Source organism: Drosophila gunungcola (genome assembly GCF_025200985.1).
Source record: "Drosophila gunungcola strain Sukarami chromosome 3L unlocalized genomic scaffold, Dgunungcola_SK_2 000002F, whole genome shotgun sequence".
NCBI classification, from domain to species: domain Eukaryota; kingdom Metazoa; phylum Arthropoda; class Insecta; order Diptera; family Drosophilidae; genus Drosophila; species Drosophila gunungcola.
Genome location: NW_026453178.1, coordinates 4,285,485 through 4,304,166, shown reverse-complemented (window position 1 = coordinate 4,304,166; position 18,682 = coordinate 4,285,485). Strand labels below are relative to the sequence as shown.

The 18,682-nt window shown below is 43.4% G+C and overlaps 1 protein-coding gene across 15 annotated transcripts in view; it reads left to right on the top strand.

Moving 5' to 3' along the window:
- The window catches only part of LOC128257695 (CUGBP Elav-like family member 4), a 127,533-nt gene that overhangs the window by 21,426 nt on the left and 87,425 nt on the right, over positions 1 to 18,682 (top strand). For all 15 annotated transcript variants that reach the window (XM_052988830.1, XM_052988828.1, XM_052988827.1 and 12 more), the window contains one exon: positions 8,106 to 8,154. In XM_052988830.1, the coding sequence (XP_052844790.1) occupies positions 8,106 to 8,154 (49 nt within the window). The remainder of the gene's footprint in view (positions 1 to 8,105; positions 8,155 to 18,682) is intronic.

The following is an 18,682-nucleotide window of genomic DNA, read 5'->3' as shown; positions in this document are numbered from 1 at the left end:
CTGAGCAAATGAATAAATGAGAGAAATTTTTGCTTTGAAATTCAAATTTCAAAAGTTGTCATGACATTGTGTTTATGACATTTAGTTGCAGAGGCCAGAACGAGATGACGAGCTGCAGAAATTGAGATAGAGGAGAGTTCTTTAGGAAGGGGGAACTTCTGTCAATGCTTCGTTTTTATTCTAATGTTTGGTCAGAGGAGGGAAACGGACGACTGCATATTTAAAATTGAATATTTGCACGCCTTGAGCATTTCGGATTACAAAGATATACTTCACTTATGCGCAAACAAATACACTTGAGCGAAAGCGTATGTGTGTGTGCGAAAGCGTATGTGTATGTGTGTGAGGATGCGTGGGCGTGTCGTGTTGTCATTTGCATGCACTGTATGCGCTTCTGCTATTTGCACTGCTCAAAGCCATGTTAAGCGGTTTATTTTTTGTACTTTTGTTGTATGCTAAGCACACAAAATTTTCTTTCGGAAAATTAAATTTAAACAGCCATGAAAAGGGGAAAGTTAGGGACGCAGAACCTAGCCATACATGAAAAAATGAAAAGTATGTTGAATGTATCATTCTCTTTCACTGGACATGATCAGAATTTTAAAATTTTGAAATCAGCCAGGCTTTTCTTTATACAAAATGGTAAACAAAAAGTTAACTGGTTAAAATGCAAAAACAAGCAAACAAAATTTTTATTGCAAATTTAAAATTTTGTTATTTTGAAAAATCTTTGTATATTCTTTATACAAATTTTGAAAAAATAAATAGGTTGTGAATATATTCTGAGAAAAATATTTTTTGTGATTTGTCACAAGAAGAATCGTTATTTTTATTAAACATAGCTTTAAAACAAAATTTGGACTAGACCATAACAAGTATATTTTATTCAATTTCGATGCACTGCTTACGTTGCATTACCGCTTGGGTATTATCCTTTCTTAGCCGGCGCTTCCTTTGGTTCCCCACCCAAATCCCCACCCTTCATCTCACCTCGGGCAGAGCTTTTAAAATTTAATACGAAATATGAATTCGTGTGATTTGATCAACTGGCGCTGTGGCGCTGTGATGTGAGCTACACGTACTGTGTGTTTCACAGATACATTTTCAAGTGCACACACGCTGCCTGCTGAGAAACGTACGCGATTGCTATTTACAAAAACACGCTGCCGTATGCCGCACACGATTTTCCAATTGAACTCACACGTGTACACACAGTGGCGGATACACGGATACGCGGATGCGGAGATACACAGATACGAGTCCTGGCGATACGGATACATGCAGTTCTGCCAGTCCTGCCAGTATTGCGAGTCCTGCGAGTCCTGGTAGACCTGCCAGTGATGCCAGTGATGCAGTCGTGCATTCAATCGCTGCGTCGTCACCTCGACGAGGAGAGTGCGGACCGCAGAGCGGGCTCTGACTGCCCGAAATCATTTCAAGTTAATAATAAATGGAGCATCATCATCAGACATCAAACCCGTAGAGCAAATATCGGGTATCCTTTTGCTCTGTTTGCGTTTGCGTTTGTATTTGCGTTTGTATTTGTGTTTGTGTTTGTGCTTGTGTTTGCCAGCTTGCCTACCACCCAATTGCAATCCCAATGCCAAACGAAATCGTAATCGCAATCGCAATCCTCCTACTTGTTTGCATTGCCATTGATTTATTTTTTTGGCATGGGTTTTTCAATTTTCTGCAATCTTCATGACATGTAATGAGCTGCCGCTGATGCCACTCCTGCGGCTCCTCGAGCGGCACGAATCAATTAAAATACGTGCCGGGCATTAGAACACTCCTGACTTGGCAATATTTCAATCAAATTTTTTTTTTGCCAAAGAGGCTGTTCTGCGCTGTGCTGTGCTGTCCTGTCCAAATGGATATTTATGCTTATCATGCTTATGAGGAATTCACATTAGACTGAAAGTCAAGAGGCTGCCAACATGCCAACTCAATTGACAGTTGGCCAAGGCGGGGCACATGGGCAGGCACATGGAAAATATGTGTACTCGGGCAGCCCACACATGTATAAATTTAGGTATATATAGTATATATACTGTCATTCTGTTGACAGGCTAGGTAGCCCACGCTCACACACAGTGGCAAATACACATGAGTGCGTGTTTGTTGCCCTTAACAGACATTTTCACAGTTGAGTGCGTTGTTTGGGCCCAGCCTCGCACCCTTTCCCCTCCCGTGCCGCCCACACACAGGACCCCTTCTCCACCACTCTCTCTTCGAAGTCCTTATATAATTTGTAAGCATTTCTAGCGCGCCTGCTGGTATGCAGCAAAAATTCTCCATGTTGCCGTTTCACAAGCTGATGGTTTTCAGATGGCATGGGATGGATGGATGGATGGCTGGCCTGGGGGACTCACACAGGATTCGTTCGTTCTTCTCGATTGCCCTTAAAGGTATGCTTTTAATGCTGCCCCATCTGAAGCCGATGTAATCAATTGGGTCATCGCCCCAAAAGCTCACGCATTTAAATTTGGCCATTGACAAGCCAACAACTGTAGTTTGGGAATTCCTTTCCCACGTAACTTTTAATTAAAAATACTTCAAAACAAGCTTAATGAAATAGAGGATTTCAGGAGCTTAAAAAAAGCAAGTACAAATGACTTCACAGTACATTCCAAACGTTTCTTAATCTATTTATAATCTATGCAAGTAGGTGGTTTTAAATATTTTGTATGCCAACCACTGAAATGAATTAATAGTTGTCTTCTGAATTACTTATTAAATAACCTAAACATAGTTTTTGAAAATAAATAAGCTGAAATAATAAAATTGTAGCTTTAAAAAGATCAATCCATTTAAGTTAAAGTCGGTTAGAGACATGGCCCAATCCAAATCAATAATATTTACCCCCCATGAGATGGCACCGCACTCAAAAGCAACTGACTCGACCGTTTTCAAGCTAATTGGTAATTTTTGGAAGAGGTTCGTCTGCCCACTGAAATTATTGATTAGCTTTCGTTGGGCAATTCGGCCTGCTAATAAATTAGCCAAACTAATGTTTGTCTGACCTGACATTGGCTCGAAGTTTGCCTAATTAATGGCGAACCTTTCAAAGGGCTACACCTTGTTTCATATTCTGTTTTGTTTCTGTCCTCGATTTTCGTATTTTCCGAAAGTAAACAAAGTATTTTTGTGGGGCAGGACCAGGCTTAGATGGTCATTAGCATGCGTTAAAATGGCGTTAAATGTGTAACGGAAACCCGGGAAAACCAGCGAAAGGACATGGAGTCTCACTTTCATTTCCATTCCTTTATTTTTTTGATAATTTTTTTGTATAATAAAAATGTCATAAATTTCTGGCACGACCGCGTGTTTTGCCCCCCTCTTTTTCGCTACACTTTGTCGGTGTGTGTTAATTTTTTCTAATTGTCCGAAATTTAGATAATTACACGCCATTAATTATTTACATAATAATAACGTTTCCTTTTCTATACTACACTATACTATACTTTCTTCTTTTGCGGGACGAACGCGCGTTTTACAATTTTGTGGTTGACTTGACTGTGGGCGTGGCTGTACATATGTACACGTATATATTTGGCGCGGTGGGGGGCGTAAAATTAAATTTACATAATTTATGACTTGCTCAGCAATGTTCATGGGCGTTGTGTTGCATAATTTTAGGCATTTTTGTTTATTGCGGCGTAAAATTTGAATTATGAATCAGGAATAGCACTCGCTCCACTTTCGGTTACCCCGCCCTTTTAAATTTCCGCGGCTTCCGTGCAAGGGTTACATTCTGAGGTTATTAGTAATTTATTTGCATATTTTGTGTCCGCAGAAGGGTGTGCGGTGTGTGTGTGTGTCCTGACGGACAGGAGCAGGAACTCAAGTGTCAGACGACAGTCAAGTGTCGTGTCTTGAATGAAATACTTGCTTGAGTTGAGTTGGGTTGGGTATTGCGATACACACAGGTGTGGCGGTTTGGTTTTTCCAAGGGAAAAACTTTAAGATTTAATGAACGATTCTTGCCCCATTTTATTCTCCCATTGTTTCCCTTGCTCTCACCGCTTGTTAACAGCTTTCTGTCTGGCCCAGCGGATAATATATGAACCAATAAACATTCTGCTGGCCACGCCTTGTTCGAAGGTTCAATGCCAGAATGCAGGCAACTTTAATTGCCACTTGCTAATTGCAAACACCCACCACGCCTGCTGTAACGGCCATTATATACACTTGCCATATTTCATACATCGAGGAGATACATAAGAAATATAGATATTTCCCATTGAACGTGCTGGCCAGGCCGGGCCAAAACCAGACATAAAAAGTGGTAGAAGCAGCCACTGATTAGTATCAAAGGGGAGGGAGTAAAGGATGATGCTGTTGCGGTTGGTTGGCTGGTTGGTTGGTTGGTTGGTGGGTTGGTTAATGGCTGCCCTCCAGCCGAAGCTGTAGCTGAATCTCTGTGGCTGAGGCAGTGAAAAACTTTTGATTAAGCTGCAGTTATGGCAGGTTGTTAGAGCGGAGCGAGCTGTGCTCTACAAGCTTTTGTTTTCCTTGCTATGTAGCTAGCTCGTTAGTTTGTTTTACTTTTGCTTCTGCCGTAGCTATAGCTATAGCTGTAGCTGTACACCGCACACATGACAGATGCTTGAGGCAAAATTGTCTACTTTTAGGTGCTTTGCTTTGCCAGTGACAAATTTCTCCATTGGGAGTGAGGAGACTTTCGCCGGAGCGGCAGAAACAGCAGCTCAGAAAACTTTTGCATAAAACTTTGATGATTTTTGTTAGAAAAGAAGCGAACCGAACGGCGTTTTCAATAAGCAAACCCATCTCCGTCGCACCCTCGAGCTAACCCCATAAAATATTACTTTTCTATCAACAAAAGTTGCCGGGGCCACTCAATTCGAAACCATTTTCCAAACTATCATCATCAGCGTGGAGTGGAGTGGTGTGGAGTGGAGAAAGCATCATAAAAATCGCTTTTCATGTGCTCCGAAAAAGGGGGCGAAAATCGGGATGGCCGGCTGCCATAACAAAGCCATAAAACGTAGTTTTAATTGCATTTTCGTTGTTCCGTTTTATGTAGTTCGACCAGCGAATGCATAAAAACAACAACAACAAGAGCATCACACCACTGACCAAAGCGGTCTGAAAGCTTGCTCCTCTGGCTCCGGCTTTTTGCGCTTTGGCCCTGGTTCAATGCGCCGCATTCTAATTGCACATGGGTTGGGGGGGTGGTTTGGGGATGGGTTGGCGATGGGTTGGCGACGGGTTGGCATAGCTTAGAATGGGGATTTTAGGAAGGCACTTACGGCTTGACTGGATCTCTGGATCTCTGGCGCTGTCTCTCTGCGTATTTCGCTTTGCTCACTTAGCGCTCGGGCATCATAAACTAACGCAGTTTATGGGTCCATGCACCCAGCGCACAGACCAGCCACCCAGCAAAGCCACCCAAAAAAGCGGGTGGGGCCACTTGGCCAAGTTGGCACTTTCAGGCATTGCATATGCGTAGGCGGCGACACTGCGGCTAGTCTCGACCCCTCGACCCCTCGACCTCTCGACCCCCCGAACTCGTCATGCTCGACTTGCTGGGGGCGCTAAAATTTGCGGTTTAACGTTGCCACTGGCGCCTGTCGACTCTCAACTGTCGCTGCAATATCTTGTCCACCCGTACAGCACCCCTCCCCCCCAAAAGAACACCCAAAACGACACTTTGTCATAAGCAATTGTGAGGGCTAATTGTGTCGAGGCAGGCATCTTTTGATTCCGCGCACACAGCGCCCAAAAAAGAGAGAGCCAGATTTAATTAGCATTGTACCTCTCAAAGGCTTCAGCTTTTGGCAACATTTAAATTTCAAATTATGTGCGCTAATTACGCGGCCAAAAAAGGGGAACTGGCGAGGAAGCCTTTTCTGCCTCTAATAATTAGCCAGACTCTCAGACTTTTGTGCAGAGTCAGAGATGCCTTAGAAGGTCGAAGAGTCCAGAGCTCAAGTTAAATTTTCAGAAATTCTGCACACTCTATCCCAGCACATAATTGAAGAACCAGAAGTTCATTAACCAAAAGCGGGCCAGAATTTTATCAGCTGCATTGAAGGCCTGATCAATATGTGTGCAGCCTGATTTCCACTTGTTGTTTTTGCAGTCAAAGCCAGCCAATGCGGGCTTCCACCATTGATAAACCCTTCAAAAATGGTAGAAAAAAGAAGGGAAAATTAAATGGAAGTCGAGAAAGGAGAGCCCTGAGAATGAATGGCAGAGGGCATACAACCTGCATGCAGCTTAGCCCTGCCTTTGAGATGCCCCGAGCTCGACTTGAGCTGAAAACATTTTGCAATTTATTAAACCACGCCACATCAATCATTTATCAGGAGCAGCAGGGGCAGCAGCAGTAGCAGCAGAAGGACGTGCGACTAAATGAACATTTTTTGGTTAAACATTGGTTTAAATTCTGCGGCGTCACCACTTCGAACCCTTGTCCCGCTGTCATCGACATCGACATCCACATCCACATCTCCCATCGCCTGTATGGTGTATAAAATCAACAAGGCTTCAGTTCATCGACCACTTAATTTATCCAGCTGAGCTTTGAGTAAAGCAAAAGCGCATTTGTGTGTTGTCTGGCGAGAACGATGTGACGATGTGGGGGGATTCAGCATGCCTTTGGTCAGACAGAGAAATGCACTTAATTGCCGTTGGCCGTGTTTAGTCGATTTGGTCGATTTAGTCGATTCAGTCGCTACCAGCTGCAGTTACAATTAAAAAACCAGCGGGCCCTAAAACAGTTTGGGCCTGCTGCAATTTGTGTGCCCCGCCAGCGGCCCTCATTCATTATGCATTAATGTAAATACGGTAAATGTTGTCCAATCATTAACATAATTGAATTACAAACAAGCCCAATCGCTGGCACAGAGAACGGAGCCCCCGAAAAATGTTCCATGCGCGTGCATAAATCGCAATTTTAATTACTCGCCTCTGACTAATGGATTGTTCCCAAAAAAAAAAAAAAAAACACGAATTCGTAGCCGGACTACACCATTAAATATTTCATAATGGGGGTGTAAAGGGCTCAAACACCCACCCACTCACTCACGGTTGTATAAAGCAATTGAATTTTGCAGTTAAAAGCTTCAATCATTTTCAATTGCCGCAAACTAATGGCTGATTATAAAATATTCATGCGACAAGCGGCAGGCGATGAGACTGAAGACAGACTTCCATGCGGCGGCTAATGACAGGACGCAGGACCTCTGGCGATGAGCCAATCTAAGGCCAGGAAACAAAGGGGCGTGTCTGGTTGTGCCCCCTTTTGCGGTGGTGTGTGCGGTGCAAATAAATTACACCTGAGAGGCCCAGATAGAGCAGTAACTGAAAGGGTCGCCTTCTGGCCGATTATTGATTTGCTCGGGCTCCTGCGGTTTTCGTTGGGCGAACAGTCGAACATTCGGTATAAAGCCCTCAATTAAGTTTTATTTTAATGCATTTCATTTGAACGTCTTTTAATGGGATTTTTCGTGCTCGGACACGGGCATATTACTCATTTGCCATAAACCAAAAGGTGACCACAACACGTAGCTCGTCCAGACCCAAAACCCACTTCCCACTTCCCACTACCCATTCCCAATCCCGATCCCAAGTGGATGAACAGAGAGAGAGAGAGAGAGAGAGAGAGAACGTTAAGTGTTGGCTGGCCAGAATCGACATGGGTCGCTTGGGTGAGATTTAAGCTTTAATGATGCATGAAGCGGCACAGGATGTGGCTGCCCAGTCGTGGGTAAAAGGCAATGAGCGCAAATGTGCAGAGACGTGGGCGAGGACGAGGGCGAAAGCGACAGGAGATGGGCTTGCATATTGAGTGGCATTTAAATGCTTGAAAATGCTTCGCTGGCCAAATGTGTTTTGGGAGGTGTTTATGAAGAGCTCCTCTCGACCACCAAAACGCAAGTTGATTGAATTTGAGGGGGTCACTCTGCCATGCCAACCACCCAGCCATGCAGTCACCATCCACCGCTTTAATGGACTTTCATGCTAACACTGTTAACGCAAAATCTCGTTTTTCAGCCGCCGCTCTTGTGTTTCTTTTTTTTTTTCGGTCCACCCCAATATTAATCGAAGACTCTTTTTCTGCTCTTTTCTCTTTGCAGATGAACCGTGCTTTACAGCTGAAGCCAGCTGAAAATGAAAGTCGCAGCGGTAAGTAATCACCTGCCATATTCATCGAATTTCGGACTCCCTGCCAGAAAATCAATTTGTGAACAACAACAAGCCGAAAGTAGTCCTTCGTAGGTGACCCAAAACAAATAATTACGGAAAAACTTGACCCGTCTTTTTCTTCTTCTTCTTCTTCTTCTTCTTCTTCTTTGGGGAGGGTAAAGTTTTTGTGCCAAAGCACTCAGCCGAAAAGTGCAGAGCCAGGCAAAGTTTTCCCGGACCGCCCCTTCTAAGCATTCTCCGGCTATTTTCAACACCTACAACACACGTCAGCAGAAATTACGGGCGCACTTCGATAAACTGTCAAAACTGTCTGCAAAAATTTGACATTTCAAAAAAAAAAAAAAAACCAAAAAAAAAACAGAACAGAACGAAAAAAATACTTGGAAAAGGTAGGGAAAATGGGAAAAGCGTATAGCAAAACAACGTTGAACTGTCAATGGCAGTCAGGCGGGGGGGGGAAAAGCAGATGGTAGTTGGTAGAGGGGGTATTTTGGCCAGGCCTCGCTGGCCAGGGCGCCATATTGTTTTTACTGGGTCCCTCACACAGTTGTCGTGAAGTTCACGCTTGTTTGTGACAGCCCATCGACCCAAGTCCCCTCGATCCCAATACCCCTGACCCACCCACTCCACACCATTCGCAGCAGGGCAGAAAAAGAATGATAAAGATTTGCATAATTTACACAGCACTTCAACTTTGTTTTTTGGGTCAGCCACGCCACGGTGGCTGCGAGTAGTTGTTGCTTTGATAAACTTATTGACAGGCTCATTATGCAGCAGCTTCAAAGTAATTTCAATATTTCCCCCGCTGTGCGGGCAGCTCACCCTCTATCCCGCCCCATAAATTTCGCCCCTAGGAAAAGGTACAATCGCACAAAAGTATGCTACACATTTCGCAATCATCGCAGGATGCCCGGCGAACCGGGGGCATTCAGAATCGTACTGAAAGTCAGTGCACTCCGCAATCTTTTAAGACATTTTGCAGCTGGCAGCGCTTATCACTGCAGAGCAGAGAAATGGCATCGCCCGAAAATGTCCATTGCACAAATTGCTTGTGCACACAGACACTCTCACCAGCAGGACCTTTGAAATCGAAGGGTGGCGGGGTGGTGTGCTCACACAGCCATTGCTCATAACAGTCGAAGTGTGTGTGTGGGTGTGTGTGTGTTGCAAAAAACCTTGACAAAGTTGATGTGTCAAATCAGCAGCCAGCGAGCGAGCGAATGAACGAATGAAAGACAGGACCAGGACCAAAAGCAGGACCCTCCTCCGGATGACCTTTAAACTTTGGCAAAGGACATGAAAGCACTAATCGTTACGTTGCTCCCTTTATTCATCCGTTCTTCGGCTGCTTCGATTTCGCTTTGCAGCCAGCCAGCAACAATTTAAACTTTTCTAATCCGCTGGGGATTGGGAACTTGAAGCAACTCGACTCAACTCGACTCAACTCGACTCAACTCAACTCAACGCAACTCAAAGCAACTCTGGCAAGTTGCCGGCAATCTGTCCGCACAATTGTGGACCTGGTCTATGGCACTAGGGCTTGGGCTTGGGCTTGGGCTCGGATTTGAACGTGGACCAGGCCCAAACCATCAGCGACGCAATCAAGTCGACATTTTTGTTTGTTGCTTTGTTTGCGAGTTGGAACAAATTTCTAAGAAATTAAAGCGCTAAACTTTTTGGGCCGCTATCAGCAGAGCACTTGGCAACTCGGCACCGAGTCCTGCGACTTTTGACTTGGCCCCACTGCCTGTTTCCACATACTTTTTTGGTAGAGGGGATCTTTGGCTTTGGCTTTGGCTCTTTGGCTCTCTGGTTTAGGCCAAAATGCAATTAGACAACGACAAGTTTAATTGCTGGTCTCGAGCAGGCCAAAATCCGGCCGGCTGCTGCAAGTTTTCACCCGCTGACATTTGCATTTTGCAGCCGCACAAAGAAATGTAATTTATTTAAACTCAAATCAAGCATGAAATGTGAATGGATGGGGAAATGGGAAGTGGGGGATTTGAATATATTTATTAGTGTTGACAAGTGCTGAAGGAAGGCTGATTTAAAAGGGTTTCGTGGCCCGATCTCCTGACTGCCTGCTAGCTTCATCAATTTTAACTTACTGGGGCAGGCATTGTTGACATGTCTGAGCTTTGACCAACCCAACAACAGACTCAGACCCAAAAGCCAAAAACGAAGCTTGAGTACAATTTGTTGCCTTTGTCTTTCATCCGGCCTTATATGTATGTGTGTATGTCCTTCGTCCCGACAACGTTTGTCGCATTTGCAATCTTCTGTGCCATATCTAAGTCTGATGACTTTCGTTTCATTGGCACGCCAAACACACACACACACACACACACACACACACACACATGTCCTTGCTTAGTTATTTATCTAGATATATACTCACACACTCATACACACCATGCTTCATCATTATCAAACTCATACTGTCGTCTGCCTTCTTCCCTCTCTTTCCCTCTCTTTTTCACTCTCGCCTTAACGCGTAATTTGTACTTGTCTAACACGTAATGATGTCACGTAAATTGCATACGTTCGCTTACGTTTACGTTGACGTGTTACGTTTGATATTCCTTGGGCTGCAGGCGAGAGCGACTTAAAGTCAAATTAATATCACTCATACGACCCGTGAGCGTGAGTGAGGCGAAAAGAATCTGCCTGTAGCCGGTCACACACCAACATAAATTGTGAAATCCTCGCCATTTCCTCGTTTCTCGGCACAGATTTATGTTTCTAACTACGCATTAATTTCCTTACCTTTATCCTCGGCTACCCAGCTACCCAGCAAAACAGCTACCCAGGCTACCTCCGCTTGACTCCTTGTCACACGTCAGTAAATCAGATGCCGCTCCAGCCCGCCTCCACCTGGGGCACTTCCCGTCTCGCCTCATCCATCATACTTATAAATATTCATTTCCTCCTGCGGTGCGGAATGCAGGGCGTTCGGGGAATGATTGCGAAAGATTAAAAATCAACTCCATAAAAATTTGCTCGCATCTCTCTCACCTGATGATAAATGACAGTCGAAAATTAACAAAACCAGCAGCCGCGCCTTGCGAAGAAGAGAAAGTGGAGAGCACATGTGCGGTTGCGTGGAATTTCCCAGGGAAAGCAAACTTTTTCGAGAGCTCATTATAGACAACGTCTGATCAAATTGAAAAGCAATGAGCTATGAAACACAACCCCCATTCCACATCGCCTGCTAATAAGCAGGCTGCGAAAAGTTTTAGGGCGAAAACTAATAATAATAATAATACGCAGCGTTGGCCGCTCCCAATGCTAAAAGCAAACTTTTCTCATTTCGTTTGCTGCCATTCATTTTGGCCGTTTCTTACGCCTGATTACGCATTTGAATTGTACTTTGCCGCTTTCGTTGGAATGGTCTCGCGAAAAGTATCCATTTGACCATAAAGTTGGCGACACTTTTTCTACCTGCTGGCGGGCGCTTATTAGTGTCAACATTTTTATGGCAGCTCCTTTGCAATTTGATTAGCGCAAATAAAGAGCGACAAATTCAATTGAATTTGTAATATAGACTGACTGTCAATGATGATTGGCTTCAGCTGCGAACGCGACTCCAAGGCTGGCACTTCTTTTATCTGTCCCACATGTGTTTTTTTTTTCGTTGGGGTGCAAATTAAAAGGACGAGGGGATATTCACCACTAAGCCCCAAATAACAAAGCCTCCGAGCCCAGACAAAAGGCATAAATAAAGCCGAGGCAGCATCTACGCCTAAAAGCAGACATCAATTTCTGCCTCTCTGCGTTATTCGTTTCGTTTCGTTTTTCTTTTCTTTGCTTTTCTCCGCACTGCTCTACTCTGCTTTGCACTTGTCTTCTTTTCTCCGGCGGAGAAGCTCAATTCTTTAATCAGCTTAAATTCACACGTACCAAAAGCGACGCACAGCCATTGATTGGAGGCTTACCCTCCACCTCCTCGCAGGACCTTCTCTTTTCCCTCCTGCGGCGGCTGAGACTGCGTTGCTTTTATCAAAGCCAGTTCAAAGGCTCGCATGTGTATTTAGGCTTTTATTGTTTTTGACCTTTTTTCTCGCTGCGAGACGAAATAAAAATCGATTTTTTCGCACACACTTTCGCACTGACAACTCACGCACAAAAATTGGCGAAGGAGAGGAAAAGCCAGCTCAAATAAAAGTAAATCACAAGCATCGCTGCTGGCAGCAGCATTCGCAAGTTCAAATAAGCGATAATAAGTATTTATGGGCGGGGCAAACAGATTCTCTTTACGGTTCCGTATATATATAGTATAGTATAAAAGGGCCCCAAAACAGCCTGCTAAATGTGTTTTAATGTTTTTTAAACTTTTCCCTGGCTCTCCCTTGCTCTTAAATATTTAAGTATACTTTTAGGCGATGCGAACGGCCCTGCATAGTTCCCTTTTCATTCCCTTCGACAGTTTTGGTCTGCGCATCATTTTTCTTCGTTGCTTGATTTTGTTTTTACGAGCGACTGAAGCCTGTCAATTGGCTGAATGCCTCGTAAAAATGCCAGAGGCCTACAAGGAACAAGAAAACTTCTCCTCGCAGGGAAGGCAAAAATGAGGCCAGCAAAAAAAGCGAAAAGCAAACGATTTGTTATGTTTTCTCAACGCAGCGCCAACAGGAAACGGAAAAGCACACGAAGACCACTCTGTCTTCTTCGCTCTCTGTTTTGTTTCTGTTTTTAGTTTGTTATTCTGTTTTCCCTGGGCCGCTGCTTAGGCCTGCCAAATGTCATCATTAGCGTTTCAATTGCCATTTTAGTCCGTGACACTTGAAACATTTGCATAAAATACCAAAAGTCAAGTTTGTTGACGTAGACGTTTTTGATGGGAAGAAGCCGGCTGATGTTTACCTTTGGCAAGAGAATGAAACGCAGCTCTGAATTAGACAAAGGAAATATGCTCTCACTCTGAAGTTGTAAAAGGTCTACTTTTTTGGCAAGGTCGTAGTACATATTTTGCATTTAATTTTGAATATAGATTTTCTATTCTAATGTTACAAAAACTAATTTATTTCGAAAACATTTTTAAAAACTTTTTTGAAGTGTTAAAACTTAATCTTTCATATGATTTTTATTATTTTAATGCCACCAAAAGTTTCTTATTAATTTATTTAGAGTATAGTTTTTTTTAATCGAATATTAAACAAACTAAAAATTTCATATAAAAAATGAATTAATTAAATGTTTTACTACATTTATTTATTTAAACCAACAAACACTAAAAAATAAATTTCATAATTGTATTTAAGGTGAAACCAGAAGAACCAATATTAAATTTTATCTAGAAAACATTTTTAATAAATATTTTTTAATGTAGAATAGTGAAAACCCTATCATTTAAGTTTAGCGGCTTTAAAGAACTTCATTTTATAAGTTTCTTGATGAGTTAAACCGAAATTTGTGTCCCCACAAGCCTTCCCACCACCACCACATTCAATTTATGAGCCATTCCGCCTTATTGAATAGAGTTGACGCGGCTTAGCCACGATTAAGCCCCGTTCTTGTGGCCGCCCTTTGGCCTTCCTTCCAGTCAGGTGCTCCCCGCTGGACGCCACACAAAAACATTTCTCTTCAGCCGATCTTATCGGCTCGGCAATTGTCTGACGCTTTTTGCCCCGCGTTTGCCGCTTTTTGGGGTGTCTTCATTTTTGTTTTGGCCAAGAGCCAATGATAAGCGACACGCAAACGCGACACTTTCGTGTGATGATATTACGGGTGGCAGTACGGGGCCAAAAAGGTGAAATTGTGACCGCAATCAATAGACTTAGACTTGGGGTGCAGGCGAACCGGGGGACCCCGGGGCGTATGTGTAATATAAAAAGTAATTATTTCTTATGCAATATGGGCTCCCGGTCGGGATAAGCATCTGGAACAGCATTTTATTGTCGCACAGCGCAAGGGGCAGAAGATGGAGGCGCATTGTTTTTAATTGTTTGTCGTGGCAGAGTTGCCAGGCTTCTTTTTGCAACACAGAAAATGCAATATAGATCGTAATCTTAATTGCATTTAGAGTGCCCCGCATTGTAGGTTAATAATCATAAATGTTATGGTAATAGTTACGAGTGCTGGGTCAACTTCTGGGAGGGGGCGTGGCAGGTGCAGACCATTTCAGTTACAGTTTGTTATGGTGGCAACAATGTTAGAGTAACTAACTGATTTAAGGTTTTAATGGGAAGCAAAAATAAAGCGGAGGCAGTTAAACAAATTGATATGTGGCCTTTGAACGGAATTAAATACTGGGTTGGCCCTAAAAACAACTGATTTTCAGCACTTATTCAAGCAAGGTTAAAAGTCAATTTTCAATCTAATTTGTAATGCCCTCTTTTATACCCTACCATATCCTTCCTCGCTTTGGCGTGTTGTGGAGTGATTGACCCAGCTCTGGGCAAATTTCTGTTTTCAAGCAGGAGCAGGGGCAGAAAAATAACAAACAAGCCAGGACACCGAAGTAGAAGGAATATAAGCTGCACATACTTTAAATGCAGTTGGCGGTTTGAGCAGATGGCTGCGAGAATCCTACGTTATCATGAACATGACTTTGAAGCGACTTTGAGCAGGGCAAAACTGTGCAAGGAGCACAAGCGCAGGACACGTGAGGCACATTTATCTTTTCTGCACCACTGGCAACTCAAGACATAGACAGTATACAGTATAGAGTCCACAGTCCTTGCAGTCACATTCCTGCTTAATGAGCTGTGGCCCTCTGACTGGGCATTAAAAATTATGAAAAGATGGGCAAAAAACTGCTTGGCGGCAAATGCATTTAAAATGCAATAATAAAAATGATAATGGCATTATAATACTAAGCACAGGCGGGACAGGCCCGGCAGCCACAGAGCAGCTTTCGCATTTAGAAACAATGGGCCGAAGGAGGCAGCAGAGCGCATTTGATGGCTTAAAGTATGCTACATTACTTGCAGCTCGTTAATTTTAATAGATTTCCCCGCTGTCCTGCTGCTGCTGCTGCTGCCCTCTCCCTTGCCTTTGGCTTAATATAAAATGTTGTTGGAATGCCACCTACGCCCCATTATTGATTTCACCTAAATTAACACACGCAGAGAAAACTTGTCGCCGGAATGAAAACAACCAAAATTCGTCCCCAAAAACTTATTTCTCCCCTGTTGTGGTCCGTCCCCCGTTGTTATTTTTATGAGACATTTCATATTATTTTACTTTTTGGCTTTAATGTGCCAAATTTCCACGCAAACACCCCGCCACCCGCCGTTTGCCAACTGGCCAAAACATGTCTTTGCTTTCTGGCTTGCCTCCGTCGTAGTCGTCTTCTATTAACTTATCAAGATTTGTAAAGTATATGAGGCGAGCAAGCGCTTCTACTGCTGCTGCTGTTGCTTTTGTACAAGTTAGTAAGTGCGGTGGGGCTAAGGAACGCATAAAACTGCTATCTGTCTCTGGGATTGGGAATGGGAACGAGCCAGAGATATGGCCAAATGGCGTGTTGGCAGGCCACAAGGCGCTGTGCGGTCGGCTAATACATTAGAGCAGTTGCTCAGGATATGGAAATTATCGAGGAGGATGTAAGGAGTACTCCTTACTTCCCATGGATGTGGTATTGGCACCACCCAAATGCCCCCGAATGTGTCACAAAAACTGTGCAACAGTATATAGACAGGTTCTGGCTGCTTGAAGCCAAGTCTCTCGTCATCGGTCAGGAGTAAATGTAAATGCATTTGCAACTGCAGCAGCACAGCACATCAATGACCTGACAGATAAGGGAGCTGGACTATAGACTGCATGGCCCATGGGCTACACTGGGCAAAAAGCCAAACATAAATTCAGAAAAGAAAAGATATAAATTATTAAAACGATTTGTATTTGAACAAGGTTTCACTGCTTAAATTCAAACTATAGATTATAATCAGATAGATAAGTTAAAGTAATTTAATATAACCAATTATATATCTATTAATTTTTTATATTTATAACCAGGTTTAAAATGGAAATATTTTAATAAGCCAAACTAAATTTTTAGTTAAACCCCTTATTAGATCTTTGAGTTCCCAGAACTCTTTAAATGTAATCAAGGTTTTTAAAAATAGAGAAACTTAAAACAAAAATGTATTTTAAATTTGGCAGTAACATACATTACATATATATTTTTTTAAATCAAAAGTTCAAACCTTTTGTATAGTCTTTTTAAAATGAAAAGTCAAAGCCTTTTGTAAAACTCAAATTATTTCAAATAAGTATCAGATAGTTAAGTCGGGAAAAATCATTAAATTAAATTAATTTTTTTGTACCTACCAAGTGTTTCTGAAATTCTCATTTTCAGAATGCATTTTTGTGAAGTGCAATCCAAATATGTGCAGATTCCTGACTGACGACCCATTGGTCTGCTGTTGTTTTCGTCTAGCGTTGATTTTGCCTTAGTTGTGTGTTTGTTTGTTTTGTTTACGGGGTGTAGTCGGTAGTCGCTAGTCGCTAGTTTCTAGTTGCTAACTAACTCGACGGCTGCCGACGGACGCTTAAGCCTTCAATAACAGGAGCCAGCAGCAACTGAACTTTTTAGCCTTTTTGTTATGGCCAGGATCAGGAGAGCGTGGCCGAACCGAACCAGAAGCGAAGCGCACCAGAAGCGAAACAACAGGCAGCCAGAAGAATTTATATGATAAGCGTATAGGACAGGCAAGCGTTTCGGGGTCCGTCAACGTGAACGCCAGGGTCGAGTCCTGGTCCGAATCCTCCGCCATGTCCTGTGAGCCGGCTCACAGCTCAGTGGGAGACGAAGAGTCCAGTAGTTCCAGCAATGGGGAATGGAGGAAAAACACGAAATATGACAGCAGCAGGAGGCCTTTTGTTCTCCTCCTCGGCAGACAAACAACATCAAAAATAACAACAGGCAAAAACAACAACTATAGGTCCAATATGTACGCTTTAAGCATAGCATATTAGTTTGTTCTGGACGGGGGGTTTTTTGGGCAGGACTCTGGACTCTGAAAAGTGAAAAAGAGGATTCCCAAATAGCCAACAGACAGAGACTGAGAGCGGCTCTATCCTGCCGCCGTCCTGAGCCTGATGTAGTTTGTTGTGTGAAGACAACAACGACAACAACAACAACAACAACAGCAACGGCTACGGCAAATATTGTTTGTAAAGCCAAATGCATGCAGGATCTGGGCATCAGGAGTGGATGGATAATCGGTGGTGCCAGGAGGACAGGAGGAAAAGGCGGACAAAGGCTTCATCGTGCGGGTCAGCGAGCTTCGCTGCATGACTTGCTGCACTGCATAGATGGATGGATGGATGGATGGATGGATAGATGGATGGTCGGCTGAATGGATGACTTGCCGGCGTGCAGAACACCCCCTTTTCCCCGCCAAATATAGTAGATATAGATATAGATGGACTATGTTTTGTTGCAGGCCACATTTGCCCCAGGCAAATATCCCTTCATATACACAAGCACACACAAACACACACACACACACCCACACGAAAACAACAAGCGATTTGTCGGAGTAAGTGCATTGCCGAGCTTTAAGTTTACTTTTGCATGGCAAACAAACAAACAGAATGCCACCGAAAGCGGTTCGATAAGCCCACCTTATCAGCTCATTTCGCTCACAAATTGCACGGAGGTTGGCATGGCGGTCAGCCACCTGACCAGGCGAAAAAGTTATGTGATGAATGCCCCTAGTTAGACGTCCCTTGGCAACTTTGGCTATAGCTTGCAATTTGTGCCAAGCAATTATGAGTTTTCTTCCCAAACAGTTTTCATCTTCCGCCAGGATATAATGTTGCCACAGCGGTCTTCTGTGTGCATTGTTTTTAATGTTCTCTGGCAGGGCGAATGTAATGCAATATAAAACAAAAAGAACGAGGGGGAAAAAATGAGCAAAGGCATTAAAAGGAAATGCTCACTTTCAAGTTGTTTGTCTCTCTATCTCTTTGCTGCGCATCGCCTCCCCAACCCCCCTCTGTGTGCACACAATTGTCGAGTAGAGTCCTGCGTCGAGTCCTGCTTTTCGTCCTTATTCTCATTCCCATTCCCATTCCCATAGCCATTTTCATTACCGCTCGGTTCCATCTTGTTTGCCTCAAGTTGCACATTTTCTTGTTGCACTGTTTGACGTAATTATAATTGAAGTGAAGTCATGAACGAGTTTCAGTTTCTGTCTGGCAGTCTCCCTGCCAGCCGCTTAGCTCTCTTTCTGCCTTTTGCTGGCCATAATGAGCATGTTAACAGGCAGACAATGGCACTCAAATGCGAGTGTGGTCTGAGCCATAAGCTTCATCATAATTTTATTACCCTTCTGTGCAGCGAGGGACCGTTTGAATGTCGTTTCAAAGTCAAACGCCGTCGTCTTGCCAACTTTCAATTAAACTAGCTCACATATACTTCGCGAACGAGAGCACCCAATAAAATGTAATTTTTATGGCACAAATACTGGGTGCCCTTTCTATATCCCTATTCCCTATTCCATATTCCCCATCCCCCATTAATTATTTATTTATTAATTGCCAAACTCATCTTCAC